The sequence below is a fragment of the Phlebotomus papatasi genome, chromosome 2, assembly GCF_024763615.1.
Source record: "Phlebotomus papatasi isolate M1 chromosome 2, Ppap_2.1, whole genome shotgun sequence".
Taxonomy (NCBI): Eukaryota; Metazoa; Arthropoda; class Insecta; order Diptera; family Psychodidae; genus Phlebotomus; species Phlebotomus papatasi.
This window is the reverse complement of record NC_077223.1, coordinates 56,332,618-56,351,598: the sequence shown is the minus strand read 5'-3', so window position 1 is coordinate 56,351,598 and position 18,981 is coordinate 56,332,618. Positions and strand designations below refer to the sequence as shown.

The following is an 18,981-nucleotide window of genomic DNA, read 5'->3' as shown; positions in this document are numbered from 1 at the left end:
TACAATACTCCTATAAAAGGTGCGATAGTCAAATCGAGCCGCAAAAGACATTTATCTTCGTGAGTACTCAGAAATCATAGAGAAGTTTGTGATCATCAGATTATACTGGATGGAGGAGAAACCTAATTCGTCTAAGAGAATGTGAGTATTAATAAAAATCCCATACGTCTTAAGTAAAAATATTCGATTTCTGAGTATTCTAAAACCAATGCAACAATGGCCTAAAAGTGATACCAGAATGTTCTTAAATTGATACCATAATACTCTTAAATTGATGCCGGGATGCTCTTAAATTGATACCACAATGCTCTTAAATTGATACCACAATGCTTTTATTGATACCACAATGCTCTTAAATTGATGCCAGGATGGTCTAAAATTGATACCACAAAGCTCTTCAATTGATACCATAATACTCTTAAATAGATGCCACAATGCTCTTAAATTGATACCACAATGCTCTTAAATTGATGCCACAATGCTCTAAAATCAATGCCACGATATTTTAGAAATTGATACCACAATGCTCCTAAATTGATACCACGATTCACTAAAATTGATACCACAATGCTCTTAAATTGATACCACAATGCTCTAAAATCAATACCACGATGGTCTAAAATTGATACCACAATGCTCTTCAATTGATACCACGATTCACTAAAATTTATACCAAAATGCTCTAAAATTGATTTCATAATGTTCTTAAATTGATACCACTATGCTCTTAAATTAATACCACAATGCTCTTAAATCGATACCACAATGCTCTAAAATTAATACCACGATGCTCTTAAATTAAGAGCCAACCCTATCCCAATTCAATCCCCAATTCATCACTGAAAATGCTTGAACATTTTCTGGCTTGCCCGTAATTCCATTTTCTTTTGTCATTATTCAACACCTCGAACAACACCTCATTAAAGTGAAAAGTCATTAAATAGTTGTATGCATCTATTACCCACTATTTCTTGAATATTTAGATGGATGCATCAACGAGGTGGACAAATTAAGCTTTTCTTTTGAAAACCCATGCCGCTAATAGAACTCATTACCAAGATTGAAAGACTAGATTAAAGAATGGCATCGATGAGAGGTGGGTTGATAATCTTTTGATCAACGTTGGAAAATGAGAATGAGAGTGAGGAAAAAGTGGTATCTGTGGACTAGGTAGTGGTGCAAATGAAGGAGAAGGTTTTGATGAAAGCATCTGATCCAAATGCTGTACACAGGGGTCTGATAACAGGGATAGTCTCTCTAAGTCTAGTATGACACTGATGGCGACTGACGAGAAGAAATTTAATCTATGACCAATATTACAGAGCTGTATGCTTGATGGGAGAAGGTCCCAGGAATGGGTGTTGAAGTGTATTATGTACGGAGATATTGACGATATAGAGTTAGTGCAAGTATTTTCCGTTTACTGTTTAACGAATATAATGAAATCTGAGTAAATTTTCGTAACACAACTCCGTCCGCAAGATAAATAAAAGGCTCTAATATGTCTTTATACTCCCTACCACATAAACATCTTCCCATTGCATTTTCTCAATCTTCGAAAAGCATATATACTTTAGACAAAACTTAAAATAGAAACAGCACATTTGATTTTCTACCAAGTTCCTGCCTTCCTACCCCACCCAGTATCACCCTTCATATGTAATTTTGCAAATTATAGATCTTATAAACCTGATAATAATCCCGTAATGAGAATTACGACAACCAAGCGCTAACGCAGTATGTATATCATACCCTCTTGCATATCAAATTCTCTCATTATCGAACTGGATTGTATTTGCGTGAACAACTTCAGCAAATGGGATCTTTTTTTAGCTAATTAAAATCACATAAGCTGCTTGCTCTTGGAGCCAAAAATAATTCCACACACACCATCAGCTTCAAATGCATCGATGACGTCTCATAAGTTTCATATTATGAGAACTTTTTCGGGCAGGCATTAGTCGAAAATGTCAGAAATGATATACATCTAATTTATTAATATTTGTAAATTTGGTGTATTTTAATAATTTTCAGTGGCTTCTAACGAGACTTTTTCCCACCTAATTAAATGACTCAGATTTTCATTACATACACAAGAAATATACGGTGACATTTCAGGTGATGGCTTGTGGGGAATTATGAATTTGGTAAGATGGATTGAGTCACATTAAAATGGAGTATAAGACTGCAATATGCTATATTGGCATAATTGGTTGATATTAGATGATATCCTTAATATTCTCACCTACTAAAATTCTAACAAACTTTCATGTCGTCCGATCAGGCCCAAACTTTGCCAAAATGTGTTTTACCACTCCCAAATAACGTGGCTATAATTTTTCCGTTTTTAGTTTGAATTTTAACGGTATCACAGCGCCACCTGCGGTGACCTTTTGAACTTTCATCGGAAATTGCTCATCGAGACGAAACCAAAAACCCAAAATTTAGGTCAAAATGTTAATTATAATCGGAGATAGAGGCCGGTCAATTTTCGAGCATTGACCCCTTGTAGCTCGGGTCAGGGGTTATCGATCGACCTAAGTATTTTTTGCTTGATAGATATAATCTGCGACTGGAATGAAATTTGAACCCGATACACAATGAAATTTTTGAGTTATTTAACTTGGGAAATTGAAAAGTTTTGTTTTTAATAATAGCGCCCCTAGCAGTGGTTTTACAAACTATCGATGTTGTTGTGGACCAAGTTCCCTGGGTCACACAAAATCAAGAGATAGTGGACTGTATTTATTTTTATCAACTAAATTCACGCGTGGCAGACTGCAAGGACTTGATTAATTATGGCGGTGACTGGAGCATTTATCGCTATAAACGAGTAAGAGATGTCTGATATCTATACAAAAATGATGGCGAAGACTTTACATATTTCTTCTATATAACCGCATAAAAGAGGACCATATGTGAATGGGGAATTTTTACATCCAAAATATAACAATTATTAATTTAAGATATAATCACGTCATCGTGTAACGATAAAATGTATCATTTATAACTGAATAAAATATAATCACTATACAATATCAATTTTATAACACTGATCGTAGACTCGTCATTTCTTTTTCATTTTTATTTAAGACTCGCTTAAATATTTTCCTCAAATGAGTAATTTATTTATCCTCAACGATTCAGTCAGATTTCCTGTGACTCGTGCACTTTTATTGCGTATGAAGATTTAATGCAACGACTGTTTTGCGTTAGAGGACACAATATTAGTGAATAAAATGTCCTTCCCGATCTGAAATTCACAAGGGAAAGCTAGGAAATTAAAGAAAATAAAATTGATTAAATTTATAGCTCTTCTCATTGTATCATAGAAAAAACTTATGGATTTCAGATTTTTACTGCATTTATTGATGGAATACTTCACTTTAAAAACAATTGTGGACAAATACCGGTACACACAAATGTTTTTTGCATAATTTTTTCATTAAATTGGGTTTCGTGCCGCCAATTTTCTATAATTTTCCACACCATCATTTTCTTTTTGTCTCCATAAAATTAAATCAAGATATTATAACCCAAAAAATAAGAAATATAGAAGAAAACACGTTTTTGCATTTTTTTTTGATTATACTTCCATTATGTCGTACATTATGTTTACATTGCAGATTTCTTTTATCAATAATAGCACTTCACAATAAACAATGTCAAACACTGAAATTTTATGCATTTCGATATCTTTCGATCTTCTTCGCAAATCGATATCTTTCGATCAGTATCGAGTTATTAACACTAAGCCTAACAAGACCCGGTCACACTCACCGGTTTAAAAACTTTAAAATTATCACATATTTAACTCTTTCGCGTCTTTAGGGTCATATATGACCCGGGGAAAAAAGTTTCTTTTTGGCTATTTACATTAATTGAAATCTAACTGGAGTCTTGAGAAAATGAGCCAAGAATCTTACTTCCTTCTATTATGATGTCGTGCACGAACAGATAGATTTCAATTAATGTAAATACCCAAAAAAAAACTTTTTTCCCCGACTCATGACATTACCCTAAAGACGCGAAAGAGTTAAACGGTACAAAGTCACTATTAAACTTTATGAATTTCTTAAAGTAATATATTTTTCAGTGCTTAAATCTTAATTTTTCCCTCTTTTCCAAGAAAAATTTGTTGAGTATCCTAAGAGGGCAGTCCCAGAAGTCCCTGGCCTCGGAGGGAAAACAAAAAATATTTTGAACTTTACTTTTATTTACGGCACTTTTTGAAAGGCTTGACATGTCCACATACATTTTGGCAAAGTTTGGGGCCGATCTGAGGACAAGAAATTTGGTAGGATTATAGTAGATGACATTGAGTAATTTATTTATTTTAGTTAAGAATCTTGTTAACATTGTTAAAAATCTCACCTAAATATTAACGCGGTAAAATTGTTGTAAACATATGCCATATCTAATGATCCTTTCATACCTCAGGTTAAACAATTTTTTTTAATGTAATTGTTTAGCAATTACAGTATGAAATCAGCATCTGAAAAAGTTATTGTCAAATTTAATGTTTCCAATTGTCTACACACTTTTTCCTGCCATGATATCTGCTCCTCTTTTTAAGACATTTATCTTAAGAATCTTGACAAAATTGTTTATACCGCAATAGCAAAAGTGGATCAATTTATTTATAACTCCGATACTTTTATGATTTTAATACATTATTTATTTTTGGGTACGAATGACTTGAAAATTTTGCCATTGTATATAAATCACTCGATATTGCTAAAAAGTATCACATTTCCAATGAGAAGATTATTGCTCTTCATTGATTTAACATTGAAATATTTTAAAGTCCACAAAAATGTATGACAGTAAATTCTGACTTCAGCCACTTAGAACTATTCAAAATGGTAATTCAATGCGTAGAATATTAGGTGAGATTCTTAACAATCTCACCTTCTATAATCCTAACAAAATCTTATGTCCTCTGATCAGCCCCAAACTTTGCCAAAATGTGTTTGGGTACCTTCTGATTACGAATATATGGATGGCTGAAAAACATTCCCGTTCGTCCGTCTGGCCGCTTTTTGAAGTTTAATATCTCCTAAACTAAGAGAGATATCGACTTGCGGTTTTCGGCAAATTAAAGGTCTCCTAAAGCGTTATAACTTTCTAAAACATGTGAACTTCGTAAGACTAACTCTAGGGGCGTCACAGTCGAAAAAAAATTTCATATTACATAAACTCAATTATCTCGACTCTTTCTTTACCAATTTTGATAATTACTTCGGCATTGTATTTATTTACGACATTTATTCTTATCCCAACTAACATTTTCTTCTCTATAATGATCTTGAAGAAGCCTCGAAGTACGGCATATAGAACCACAATTTTCTAAAATAATGCTTGTAGAACTTCTAAAATGGTCCGAGAGGCCCTTTTATGTAAAAGTGGCGCACTTTTAAAAAGCTCCAGTAGCTCTTTAAGCGCTATTGCCAAAGAAATTGAAGCATTCCATTAAAAAATCTTATACAACTACGGATTTTTTGACAAAGTGCTTATACGATACTCCAAATTCAATTTTTAAACGCATATAAAGTTGCTATAGGACTATAATAAGAATAATTAAAAGAATCGTTTAAGTAATTCATGATGTCCCTGTAAACTGAACGCATCTCTTTCCCATACACTCATCGGTATATGAAGAAATGCTTCCGAATTTTGTCTCGACTGAATTTTACGATTATTTGTAAATCCTTAGGGATGTTACAGGAATGTTACGAATATTTTACAAAACTTAGGGGAAAATGAGGGGAAATCCCATTAAGAAACTTAAGAGGAAATTAGGGAATGTTGTTGACATTTTGCGTGCAGCACGCGATTCTGATTGCAAAGTATTTTTCATGCAAATTTGCTAAAAAAAAAGTTGATGTGCTGTACTAAATCTAAGTTTTAAGGTAAAAGTGTTCTGTGATATCGTTATAATGAATATTTAATAATGGAAATAAGGAAAATACATCATTAAACAACATTTCCCACAGAATGCTTCATATTCTTTTTAAGTAAGTGCTAAAAGAGCTCTTAGAGCACCTTAATAGTGCGCCACTTTTCCATAAGAGGTAATGTGACTAAGTTGATAATGCTAAAAGATGTATTAAAGTTTAAATTCTAGTATTCTGTAAGACTTTATACAGAAAAAATCATTACTGTTATGAAAATTCTATAGCATATTTTCATTCAATATTGTCTCAAATTCTGCTCAGAGTTCTTCTGCGTGATAATGCAGAATTCTCAGTATAATTTATTTTACACGTTTCATGTGTTTTCGGCTATTCTAAGGGCCTACACTGAGAAAAAAAAGAGGGTGCGATTAACATTTTTTCCTCATAAATTTAACACTTTTTAGATGTAAAATATATTAACATTTTTAATGTTAATTTTACACCCTATTAAGGGCAAAATTAACATGAAAAAGGGTACCTTTAACCCCTAATACACCTAAAAAGGGTAATATTTACACCGATTTCGGATCAATACTGCAGGGTAAAATTAAAATTTCCGGATTGTTATTTTAACTTTTTCGGATTTCTCTCAGTGTAATTTCAAATAATAGACTCAAAAAAATATTGTACCATTGTACCCAATCGACTTAGTTTGTAAAATTGAATATCATTTAACATATTTTTTGAGAAATATTTTCTTATAAAGACGGTTTCATAAAATCATGTTATGCTTTTTTATGAAACTCTTAAATCTTTATTCCCTAATTCCCAACTTCGTATGAGATCACTAAAAATTCTTGGTTTCAAAAAGCAGCTAATTTGCTAGTTGGGATGTTTCGTCTAAACATAATTTTTTTCTCAGATTATGCCATCTGTCCGATTTTCTCGTTTTAGAAATGATTTTTTTTCCACACTAACGCTGCGAAGGTACACAGGTGCTGATTTGACCACTTTTACCCGATTTTATTAAAAATAAGGTTTAAAAGAATGATCAATTTAATCATTTTGTGATGTTGCTGTAGTTTGTCACATGGACAAACTAACCGCTCTGGTTAAAAAACGTGTTCTATACACTGAGAAAAAAACGGGGGTGCGATTAACTTTTTTTCCTCGTAACTTTAACACTTTTTAGGTGTAAAAATATATCAACATTTTTTAATGTTAATTTTACACCTTTTAAGGGTAAAATCAACATGAAAGAAGGGTAACTTTAACCCATAATACACCTAAAAAGGGTAATATTTACACCGTTTTCGGATCAATACTGCAGGGTAAAATTAACATTTCCGGAATGTTATTTTAACTTTCTCGGATTTCTCTCAGTGTAATAACTACAGTCGAGTTCCTCAAATTTGAACTTCTCAAATTTGAACGACGGTTGAGTTCAAAATGTAAAATTTGAGGTTATGTGAAGAAAGTTTTGCGTGGAGTCTGAATTAGAACTACATTTTCTCTGGTGTTTTCTCAATATTATCGTATTATATTAACTTCCGCAACAAATTTCGTTTCTTTAACAATAAATTACATTGATATATTCTCTAAAATTATCTTTCTTAAATTTAGGAAAGTGCATTTTACATGAATTCCGTAACGTTTTTGAAAATATTGTTCAAATTTAAAGATGAGTAAGAAAATGGCATCTATACCCCCCAAATTTTCAAATTTGAGGAACTCTACTGTAAATTGAATTATCCCAGCTACCGAGCAACCAATGAGATCAAGTTTTGGGGTAAGTTATAGAGGAGATTCTGGTCTATAACTCCTATCTATCTGTAATTTCATTTACATCCTAGATATTTTGATTTTAAATAAAATGTTTGCAATTTTTCAGGAATTTGATTCCAAATTGCTGTATAATATCTCTCATCTTAAGTTCCAAATCTAATTTGCATGTAATCCGAGTTTGCTCACGTTAAGAATCTCACCTATAATAAGCTAATCTGGGCTTACCACTACCTTTTATAAAACAAAAAGCAACACAGCGAACATGTTGTGGTAGTTTTGCAAGATATTATTGCAATGGTTATTGATTTTAAAACTGATCTCTCCTGGGTAATTGGATACTGAATAAACAGCATCAAACTATGGAAACTTTATCTTCTCGCACATTTTACAAAATTTATATAATGAAGTTGAATAGGTGGATGGTTTGTGTATCATATGGTAAAGTGTTATTTATTTAATTAATGACACAGAACATGAGATAGATATTGAATTAAATTGCGTGAAAAACGTGGATATATCAAATTAACACTCTCAGTTTGTAGTCTTTTTTTTATTCACCTGGCATCACACAGAAATATCATGTATGGCACTTTGATAATCCTATTTCTCGGTTGGTGTACATGTAGAGTAAAATATGCAAAGCATGATGTACAGACATTACATGTTACATAGTGATAGAATGATATCGAATATCCGTGCGATAATAATGATGATGGTAAAATGTAAGGATACCATGATAATGAGAAACGACTATATCAAGTTGCTCATCATCAAAACACCACGAGGGAAAATCGAACAAAAAGTTCATTAGAAACATTAGAGGGATGAATTTCAAAATGTAAAATTATTATTTTAAATAATTAACCACATATGAAATGTTTTTCAGTAGAAGAACCTAACAACAATTAGAAATAGGATGCAACATCTTTTATATGACCTTTATATATGGAGCTATTTGAAGCCAATTCCTAAATTGATCTCGGACTCAGCTCACAGTGCTAGAGGAAAAAAATTATTTAAACAAAAATTTAGTATATTTATCCCTCCATACGGAAAGGTATCTTACAATACGGAAAAACTTCTCACTTTTTAAATATTTAGCATAACGATCATGAGAGCAGAAAAATTCCCATACGCATTTGTATGTGAAAGTAAGAAATTGGCTTCAACTTTGAAGGCCACTCGCCGGAGACTAGTCTTTTACGATTCCCTTTTTTAGGTGCAAAAAGTGCAAATATACGAAAATATGAAAGATGAAAATTAAAATGATGAAAAGATTAATAAATAAATTGCAAACAATGAAACATTACAAAAGTTCATAATTTAAGAGTAAAAAACCAATATTAAAGCTTAAAATAGACAGATAATTAGATCAGTTTATTTGTAGGTGAGATTCTTAACGTGAACAAACACGGATTACATGAAGGGGAGACCGGGGCAGAATTATCCAGCAAATCAAATTTTTCATTGCGTATAATTTGTATGATAAATGATTGCAACTGGCTCATAAATACTTCAATGAATAGGAAGGGATGTGTTATCTTCAAATAAGTAGTGATTACTTTAATATTCATTCAATGACAGGTTATAACATTCCACTGTCTAATACCATGCGTAGCTAATTCTGCCCCGGTCTCCCATAAATACGATTTGGAACTTAAGATGAGAAATATTATACAGCAATTTGGAATCAAATTTCTGAAATATTGCAAACATTTTATTTAAATCAAAATATCTGGGATGTAAATGAACTGATAGAAAGATGAGTGTGGAATATAGTCCAGAATCTCTTTGCCCCAAAACTTGATCTTATCGGTTGTTCTGTAGACGAGATAATACAATTTATTTGTCATAGAACACGTCTTTTGACTACAACAGGCATTTTGTCCATGTGATGAACTACGACAATATCAAAGAATGATTGAATTTTGTAAGATTTTTTTTAGCCTTTAGTTTAAATAATGTAGTCGAGTAAAAGCGACCATATCAGAGTTGTTGTGCGAAAAAAAATCTTTTCTTGCACCACTTTGCACTAAAACGACAAAATCGAACAGATATGGCATAATCTGAGCAAAAAATTATATTTGCACGAAATATAGGAATAAATGTCATCTACAATGCCGAAGTAATTATGAAAATCGGTTGAGCATATGTCGAGATAATTGAGGTTAGGTAATGTGAAAATTGTTTTCCTACTTTGGCGCCCCTAGCATTGGTCTTACGAAGTTCAAATGTTCTAGAGAAAGCTGTAGCGCTTTACGAGACTTGTAATTTCCGTTCTCGTTCGTCAAAATCGGTCAAATAGATATAGGCCGGTCAGTTTTCGAATTTTGACCCCTTATAACTCCGATCAAGGGTTATTGATCGACTTAAGTATTTTTTGTGTGAGCTATAATCTGCGGCTGCAACATACTGAAATTTGAATCCGATGCACAATGAAGGTTTTGAGTTACAGTGCCCGCTTTGTAATCCGGATGACTGGGAGACAATATGACAGATGTCCGCTTCGTAATCCGGATGGATGTTTTTGAATTTGTTCAACGTCTCCAAAATATAATACACGGCTTTTTTTGCAGAATTAGAATAAAAGTTTTAATGAAGATTAAAAAGACATAATTAGAGAATTCCATGCTACAAATATACTTCGATGTGATTCACAGAAAACAGACTGGGCTTTTTTACATGGTCATTGCTTTTTTACTCCTTCACTGCTTTTTTCCACGTGGAAAAAAATATTCAAAAAATTGCGGCACCAAACCAATTTTTGCATCAATTTGATCTTTTACCGTTCTCTGAGACAATATTCTTTAAAAAGAAAATGATATTTTAGTAATATTGGCCAAATATAAATACCTTGAACCTTTGAATCGGTCGAAAATTTAAAAATTCTCAGTATAACGTTTGACAAAAAACTAAATTTAAAAAAAAAACAAATCGGAGATTAAGGATATTAATTGTCAAAACCGTTTAAAAATTTTGACGGTTTTATCGTCAGGTAAAATGGGGTGCAAACAGAAATCAATTTCTTAAAGTACACAGAGCGTTAATTGGGGGTAAATTGGATTACGCTGAACAAATTTATGGGGTACTGCATCGGACCAAGCTTTAAATACACTTAATGGGGTTTTAGTAAAGTTTAGAAAGTTGTTAAGTTAAGAAATTTAAGTTTTTTCTTCTGCACAGGTATAGCTAAAATTGTTATTGAACTGTAGTCTTTTATAATGTACCTGATTTTTATATGCATATGGCAATTTGCCGTTGCATTAATAAATAATAATAATGATTTAAGATAACTAAATGCCATCCCCAAACTTCAGCTCTAAATCGAATTGGCATGGATTCCGAGTTAGCTCACATTAAGAATCTCACCTACAATAAGCTGATCTAGGCTTATCACTAGCCTTCTGTCTAAATATCTTCTTGTTCTGAGAAGTGTAAGCTGAGTTTCTAATCAATTTATGAGTTGACTTTAAACAGCTCCATATAACAAAGACACTTCGCCGAGGGTAGTAGTTCCAACTGCTTTATCCTCTTTTAACAATAGGGGAGACTGGGGCAAAAAGTCACAAAACGGATATTTTATTTTTTTACAAGCTACTCGAGCGCTTCAAAAAATTCTAATTAGCGCAGTTTAATAGGAAATTTATCACTCTGCAACTTTGTGAAAGTAATTTTCCTCTATTTTGTAAGGAAATACGTTTGTCGAGCTGATTTCTAAAAGGTAATTTTGTTACCATTCTCAAAAATGCTGGGGCAAATAGTACCAGACATTGGGTATTATCATATTTTGATTCGCTTCATTACGGGCTTCCGTAAATTTGAAAAAATACCTAGAGAACATATTTTCATAGAAAATTTATTCATCTTCACCTTTTTAAAACACCGTTTTCTCTGCAAGAAAAGTAAGAAAACGGGAAAGCGCTTTTTAAGCTATTTTAGAAAAAAAAAACCAAAAGAAAGCAAATCGTTTGACCAATGCGAACAACAAGCGGCGAGACATGATAATGACGTTTCTTTTCGCCGTGTTACATCAGAAATTGCTTCGCTTTTTTGTTACTTTTTGCTCTATACCTTTTGTTACTTTTTACCCCAAATGGCCATTTTTAATAAAAGGATTTCTGGAGAAAAGAACCTTTGTGAAATTCTAAAATAGATAGCGGATTGTTATCTTCTGCAAGGAAAATATTTAAAAAATAGGACTAAAAATTTCGATATTTTTTATTTTCTAAATTCCCTGTTCGAATTCTAAGAAACTTACGACATTGAAGAAGGTCTATGGAGGCTATCTGTAGAACAAAATTTGAGTCGCTATCTTTTTTACCTTGGAAGATATTGAATTTTGAATTTTTAGATTTGTGACTTTTTGCCCCAGTCTCCCCTACTCATTTGAGTTTTCACAATTTGTTTTATTATTAAAGACTCAAACTACTCATGTTTCAAAAAAGGGGAATTTACTAATTCAGTCTCAAATTCAGTATTTATATAATAATAATAATTTATTTATTCAACTCAACATTAATCCCACCCATACCTTGCGTCCGCCGCCGTCTCAGCGTTGGTGACCAGGCTCCGAAACGAAACAGCGGAAATGATTCTTTTCTTAGGGCCCCGACAGACCTTAGGATTAGCCGAGACACGGCTTAGTGTAATTATATTCGACATAATGGTTAAACTTCATTTCCATCATTTTTCACTAAGTCGTCTCTCGGCTTAAGTCTTAAGTGTGTCTAGGGCATTAGGCTTGTATAATCTGTTGTCGTTATAACGATCTTTTTCTTGCATGTGGCCCGACAGAGAAATACTTGCGCACAGGCACTGGTAATATTAATATAAATAATATAGCACGAGGCCAATAAATAATATAATTCTCGATTCTGAAAATCTTAATCCTGCCACACATACAAAATTTTAAATCTTATTCCTGGCGTAATTCTCTTCATTCGAGATTCTTACGATGATTTTTTGTTTCATTCCGAATTGAAATATATCATATTTCTTCAACTGAACTCGCTCAAAATTTGAGAAAGGAACAAAATGCAAATATTTTTAGTATATCCGTGGGAAGAGCAAAATGTGTAATATTCAATTATATTCGTCTTTTGTGAATGCGACAAACATAATTAAATTGTAATACAATATTGAGACAGTGTAATTCAATCTTCAGTGTTTACCAAAGGAGAAAAATGTCTGGAAAACGTTGGATGCAATGTTACTCTATCTCGCATGGAAATGGAGAATAATGTCAAGTAATTATAAATAGGGTGGAATGTGTTGCGGAGAGAATGAAAATGTATATTTTCTAGAGAACACACATACAAGTCCATGCTGTGCTTTGATATCTCATTCGTAATCCGATCTCATCGTCGAATAAAATATCCAATTCACGCTGGAAATCTGATATTTGTTGGAGTTTCAAAAATTTCTATCAATATTTTTGCCGGGTTGACAGAGTCTGGGCCGAATGGAAGATTGTGAAATATTTTTTTGGAGAAATATCTAGAAATGTTCTGCAGTGATATCAAATTAATAATATTTATTTGCTATATCCGCAATATCTTACTAAAAAAAATTTAAGCTTCTTAAGAAGACATTAGGAGGAGATGGCCTGCATTTGAATGTTTCAATTTCTTACTATTTTCCAAAGCAATAATCCTATTATATTAAATAAAATTAATAGAAAATAGTTAATAGTATTAACATATGGTTTTTATAAAAGCATTTCTGTATAAAATATAATATAAAATGAAAACATAAATGAATGATTAAGTGGATGAGAAGAAAACTGTCTTTTTAACAACAAATCTACTCAATCATTTAAATTATTGATTTTATTTATATAGGGGAGACCGGGGAGGTTGGGACACGAAATCACGATAGCGTATCAAAATTTTGTGCAGTCCATAGGATACTTATGGGTGTTGACTTTATAAAAAGTACTCGATAGAACTTGGAAAACAAATTAGTTTTCTTGGAGAAGATAAAACATTTAACTTGACGCTTTGTCCCAAACCTCCCCGATATGGGGCAGTATGGGACGCATTTTTTCTCGCATAATTTGCATTACTGGAGCACGTTAATTAATTTTAAATACTAGATTACAAATATTTCTGATAGAAATAAAAATGTTTCATATTTTATTTCATACTTAGAAATTAATATCAATTTTATTTGTACAGTAGAGTCATTTATTGTCAATCAATTATTTAAAGTATTTTCTTCTTATTTTCCATCTATTTTTCTTTGCTTTTTTTATTCTAAATATTGCAATCACGATCATCAAATTCCTCATGTAAGTAGATTTTTTTAACACTTTTACTTTTGAACTCATTGGCGGATTCCTGTTTGATTTTACGACAACTGCATGGTAGGGTAGAGTCAGCACTTTTTCGCCAGTAAGCACTTTTTAGCTACCTACAAATAAAATCACTTTTTAAGGGAATTATGAGCTCATGGAACTACGATATGAGTATTATTTCATGATCTCTAGTCTAATGCATCGAGAAACCATATCAGGCTCTTTACCGACTAGATTATTTGCAAGTTATTAAAGGAAATTCTCGATAAGGTGAACAATCACCAAAAAAATATGGAGTTCTTAAGAAACTTGTCAACGCTAAGAGAAACTGTCTTGCATTATTTTATGTTTTTGCTGTACATTGTGTGATATTTTTCACTGAAACTCAATCTCTTATTAACTAAACGTTGTTGTAATATAATTTTTAATAATGTTTAAAAAAAAAATAATGAAATTCGGATGTGGTGAAAAGGGCTTACTTTTTCCGGCTATGTAAGTACTTTTCGCCACTCATTTTTTCCAAGCATTTTAAAAGTGGCGCACGTCGCGGATTATAATCGAAACAGGCGTGATTTTCGATCGATTTTTTGTTCCAAATAAAAAATGTTCAAAAAATCATTTGAAATACTCTAATAATAGTATAGTATCGGTGTTATATAAAAAAAAGTACTGTACCGTGTTTTTTGGGAGTTTCCGACACCTACTGTTTCTTAAAATTCAATTCAAAACAAGTGGCGAAAAAGTGCTTACACAATGGCGAAAAAGTGTTTACAAAGTGGCGAAAAGTACTGAAGCATGCATTGCTGCAGGAAATGTATTATTTCAACTCGATGCCCAAAAATTCCCGGAAAGTCTCCTGGTTCAATAGAGAGACAAGGCTTCAAAGCATTTATACAAAAAAATTCATTTTATTTCGACAAAAATTGGAAGAATTACAAAGGTATCAAACCTTAAGGTGGCGAAAAGGGCTTACTCTACCCTACCTGTTTTTTCCTTATTTCTTTAAATTAGCTCTCGCGTTGCCTTTTCTGAAGAACTTGTAAAAATTGTAGAGGATATTGTTCGAGAAATTCTCGAGAAAATAGTTTTTAACGAGATTGGGCAAAGATCGAATATCCACTGAGAAGGAACACTGAGAAAAAAAGAGGGTGCGATTAACTTTTTTTCCTCATAACTTTAACACTTTTTAGGTGTAAAAATATATCAACATTTTTTAATGCTAATTTTACACCTTTATAAGGGTAAAATTAACATGAAAAGGGGTAACTTTAACAGAAGAATTTCGGTTCGACAGAATGTAGCAGGAAATAGACGGAGACACTGAACCTTTCTTGATTTTCACAATTTTATTCTCTACGACGTTTCGAGGATGGATGTCCTCTTCATCAGGTATCGAATATGGCAGGGAAAATCACGTACAGGTGGGAGTTGTTACACTGCACTTGAACTTTGATCACAAATTGATCTGTGATGTTCACCATTCGACTGACCGACACAGAATTCTGTGAACATCACAGATCAATTTGTGATCAAAGTTCAAGTGCAGTGTAACAACTCCCACCTGTACGTGATTTTCCCTGCCATATTCGATACCTGATGAAGAGGACATCCATCCTCGAAACGTCGTAGAGAATAAAATTGTGAAAATCAAGAAAGGTTCAGTGTCTCCGTCTATTTCCTGGTAACTTTAACCCTAAACACACCTAAAAAGGGTAATATTTACACCGATTTGGGATCAATACTGCAGGGTAAAATTAACATTCCCGGAATGTTAATTTAACTTTTTCGGATTTCTCTCAGTGAGTTATTGACTCCCAAGACATTGATGGTTTAATTGTCTCTGTAGTTAGAGAAATCTGCTCCATTGATAAACTTTGCACAAGAGGGAGATTTCCAGTAGAAACTGGGCATTACTCTTCATTTTGACAATAAACAATTGCATGCCACCTACAATCTTGTCGAAAATCAACGTCCCATTCATCCCCTTTCAGGTGTCCCAAACATCCCCGCGTGTAGTTTTGGTATTTAAAATCTTTAAGTAAAAAACAAGAGTGTATAATCTCTGAAACTTTTATAAAAATATGTTCCCAGATTACACTGCTACCTAATGAGATAAAAAAGTTTTGATTATATATCGCTAATATAAAATACAAAGAGGAAAACTGAGACGTCAAAACATACAATTTTTATCAATTTAAAAAAAGTGTTCATAGAATTAAAACAATAAAACTGAGGATATCCATTCTTTTAGTCAAGATACATCTTAATATTGCCTACGATTGAGTAGTGGTTAAATCCCATTTATTTAAAAAAAATTATGAAAAAATCGCCTTGTCCCACACTACCCCTGTTCCAAATCGCCCCTGTCTCCCCTATACTGTATCCTTTGATCCAAAATGCTAAAACACAAAAAACCGTGTGGCTTTTGAGCTCTGAGAAATGGATATTAGCGATATTACATATCTCCTTATTGTTGTATCACTGCACAAGCTGAGAGGGATTAAATTACCTTAATTATTTATTCATAACATATGAAATGCTCATAAAAGTACTCTTGAAGAAAGGATAAAGAACGCTTTAATGAGCATTGGCATACATTCAAATAATTCTAATATTCATGGCCTCTTTCATGCTTTTACATAATGCAATAATAGTCATCAAATTTACTATTTGCCATAAAAATCCCATCATCAATTAGTCGAAATGTACAAAATTTTTAAAAAATAATTTCTCTTGCGTGGGTTAAAAATTATTTTTTAATGGAAAAATAAGGGGAACGCTGAGACTTAAAGGAGAATTAAAAAAAAAAGATTTATCAAAACGACTGGAAAAAAATCTGATTGATAAGCTACAGCAAGGAAAATGTTTAGTTTAATTGGAATGATAGAGTGCAAAATAGAGAGAAATGTAAGTGAAGACGCACTCATAAATCTGATACCGGGGCTTTGGCATCAATGTTCTTGAGAATTTTAATTACAAAATTTCCGTGGAAAAATAATCGAGTGGATATATATATGTATGTATATATATACCGGAAAATTGTATGCGCGTGTTGATGGTGTTGGATAGCTGTGTGTGAAAAGAGAGTGATCTGGATTTCCGAGATGGTGTCAGTTTACACATCGGCAGTCGCTGAGTGATATTGGCGAGCTGCAGAAGGAGGGAAAGAATCCAAAAGAGCAATGCTGAGAATTTGTAAAATTCATCAAGCACAGAAGAGAGATCACAAGAAGAAATGAAGAAGAGAAGTTTCAATTACGGATGCGTGGTTCTATTTTCGAATTATGACGATAGTGATTTCACACACAGAACATCTTATTACATGAATATTGGCATAGAAGATTTTTGGTCTTTATAAACATGTGGACAAAGTGGCTTTGTTGTTCACTCCTGGCTGCTCTTCATCATCATCAAAATAAATTTTTGGCAATTTTTACATTATTTGTCCGAATGTTGAAATGAAATCCCATATATACTTTATATATTCATTTGACTTCAATACCAAGCATGAGACATAATTAATTAAAATTTCTTCATTATGACACATATCATAAATTTACTGTAAAGTGCCAAGAAGGATGAAAAACAAGGACAAACAGCAGGCAAGGCGAAGAATTGTCACCCAAAACCCTAGCTAATTATGTGACCTTTAAGAAATTCAGTTACCACATTACATTGTTTCGTAATTAATCTTATATACAAAATATCTCTTATTGAAGAAAAATCATAAAACAAAGCCAGTGAGTAAATATTTGTTTTTTTTTGTCATATATGATAATTTCATTCCTTTGATATTTCTCATTGATAGTGCTTAATCTAACTCTTAAAACTCATTGATTTACTCAAAGAAAAAACACAACATTTTTCTGAGTGTTATTTCTCCTAAAATTTGAATTCTTTCCAGTTACAATTTTCACAACATTGGCTTTAAAAATATTTATGTAAACTCACACAAGTGTAAAGTCATCACCTTAATATCATCGTTAGGAATCTCCTTCTTCACTTCAACAGCTGACGGTGGGGATATTTTTGCTGCCATTCCTCATGTGAAAGACGATGTGGAAGCGTTGAGTGTCACTCGGTTTTTGGCCAATTTTTTGGTGGATTTCACGGTAATATATAAAAAAAAATATCTCTTTGTGTTTTCTTTTTTGGGCAAAGTTCTGGATGATTTTCACAAAATTTCACGGCATTTATTTATAGAAGTAAACACCACAACGGATTTAGAAGCAAGTTCAACATCTCAGAAAATTCTTTATCAACATATTAAATATTCAATCGCTCAAAGCTTTCTATAGGAGTGATATATTTAGCCTTTTTGAATATTATTCACTTTTAGCTTTCAAGTCATTTCACAAGATTAATATTCTCCTGCTGTGACTCTTGGATGCACCAAGTCTTCCTGGTGAAAGTTTTCCTTGGCAATAAACCATCTAACTAAATTATCCTCTGCAAGTGACGAAGATTCCGTGATGATTATTTTACAAAAGAATTAATTTGGTAGGTAATTAATTGGGTTGGTGAAACTAAAGCTGGCTTATTAATTTCCCATAAATTTTACTAGAAAATGTCGAGAAGGGTTTTTCGCGGTCAATTTATTTTCCTCTCGTTCATTTCAAATCTACAACACCACAATCCTCAGTACAAACACTGATCATATTTTAGTCGCTTATTGCATTGGAATTTGGCCAAAAAAAAATGACACCAAATGAGTTGCAAAATCCACACGGCACTGTGAATTTAATTACACTGCCGAAGAACTACTGATAGGATACCTCAGAGGAATATCACTTTATGGAGTGCATCGCAAGAGCATCCACCTCGAACGAGCGCTTGTTGTAAACTAATCTCTCGGCTGATATTTGAAACGGCGTGTAGGATTCTGAATTTGCCTGATGGCAACCAGTGTGATTTCTTCGTATTTTTATTTATGTATTCTGCGCGCGCAAATTTATGATCCTGATGTGATGATGTTGTTGGTCATTGCCGCTCTGAATATGGATA

At 32.7% G+C, this 18,981-nt stretch overlaps 1 protein-coding gene across 1 annotated transcript in view; it reads right to left on the bottom strand.

Annotated features, from left to right (window-relative positions):
• The window catches only part of LOC129801818 (sine oculis-binding protein homolog), a 29,869-nt gene extending 10,905 nt beyond the window's left edge, over nucleotides 1-18,964 (bottom strand). Inside the window, exon 1 of the mRNA XM_055847168.1 lies at nucleotides 17,948-18,964. Coding sequence (XP_055703143.1) covers nucleotides 17,948-18,016 — 69 coding nt within the window. The 5' untranslated portion in view covers nucleotides 18,017-18,964. The remainder of the gene's footprint in view (nucleotides 1-17,947) is intronic.
• Between the last annotated feature and the right edge of the window lie 17 nt (nucleotides 18,965-18,981).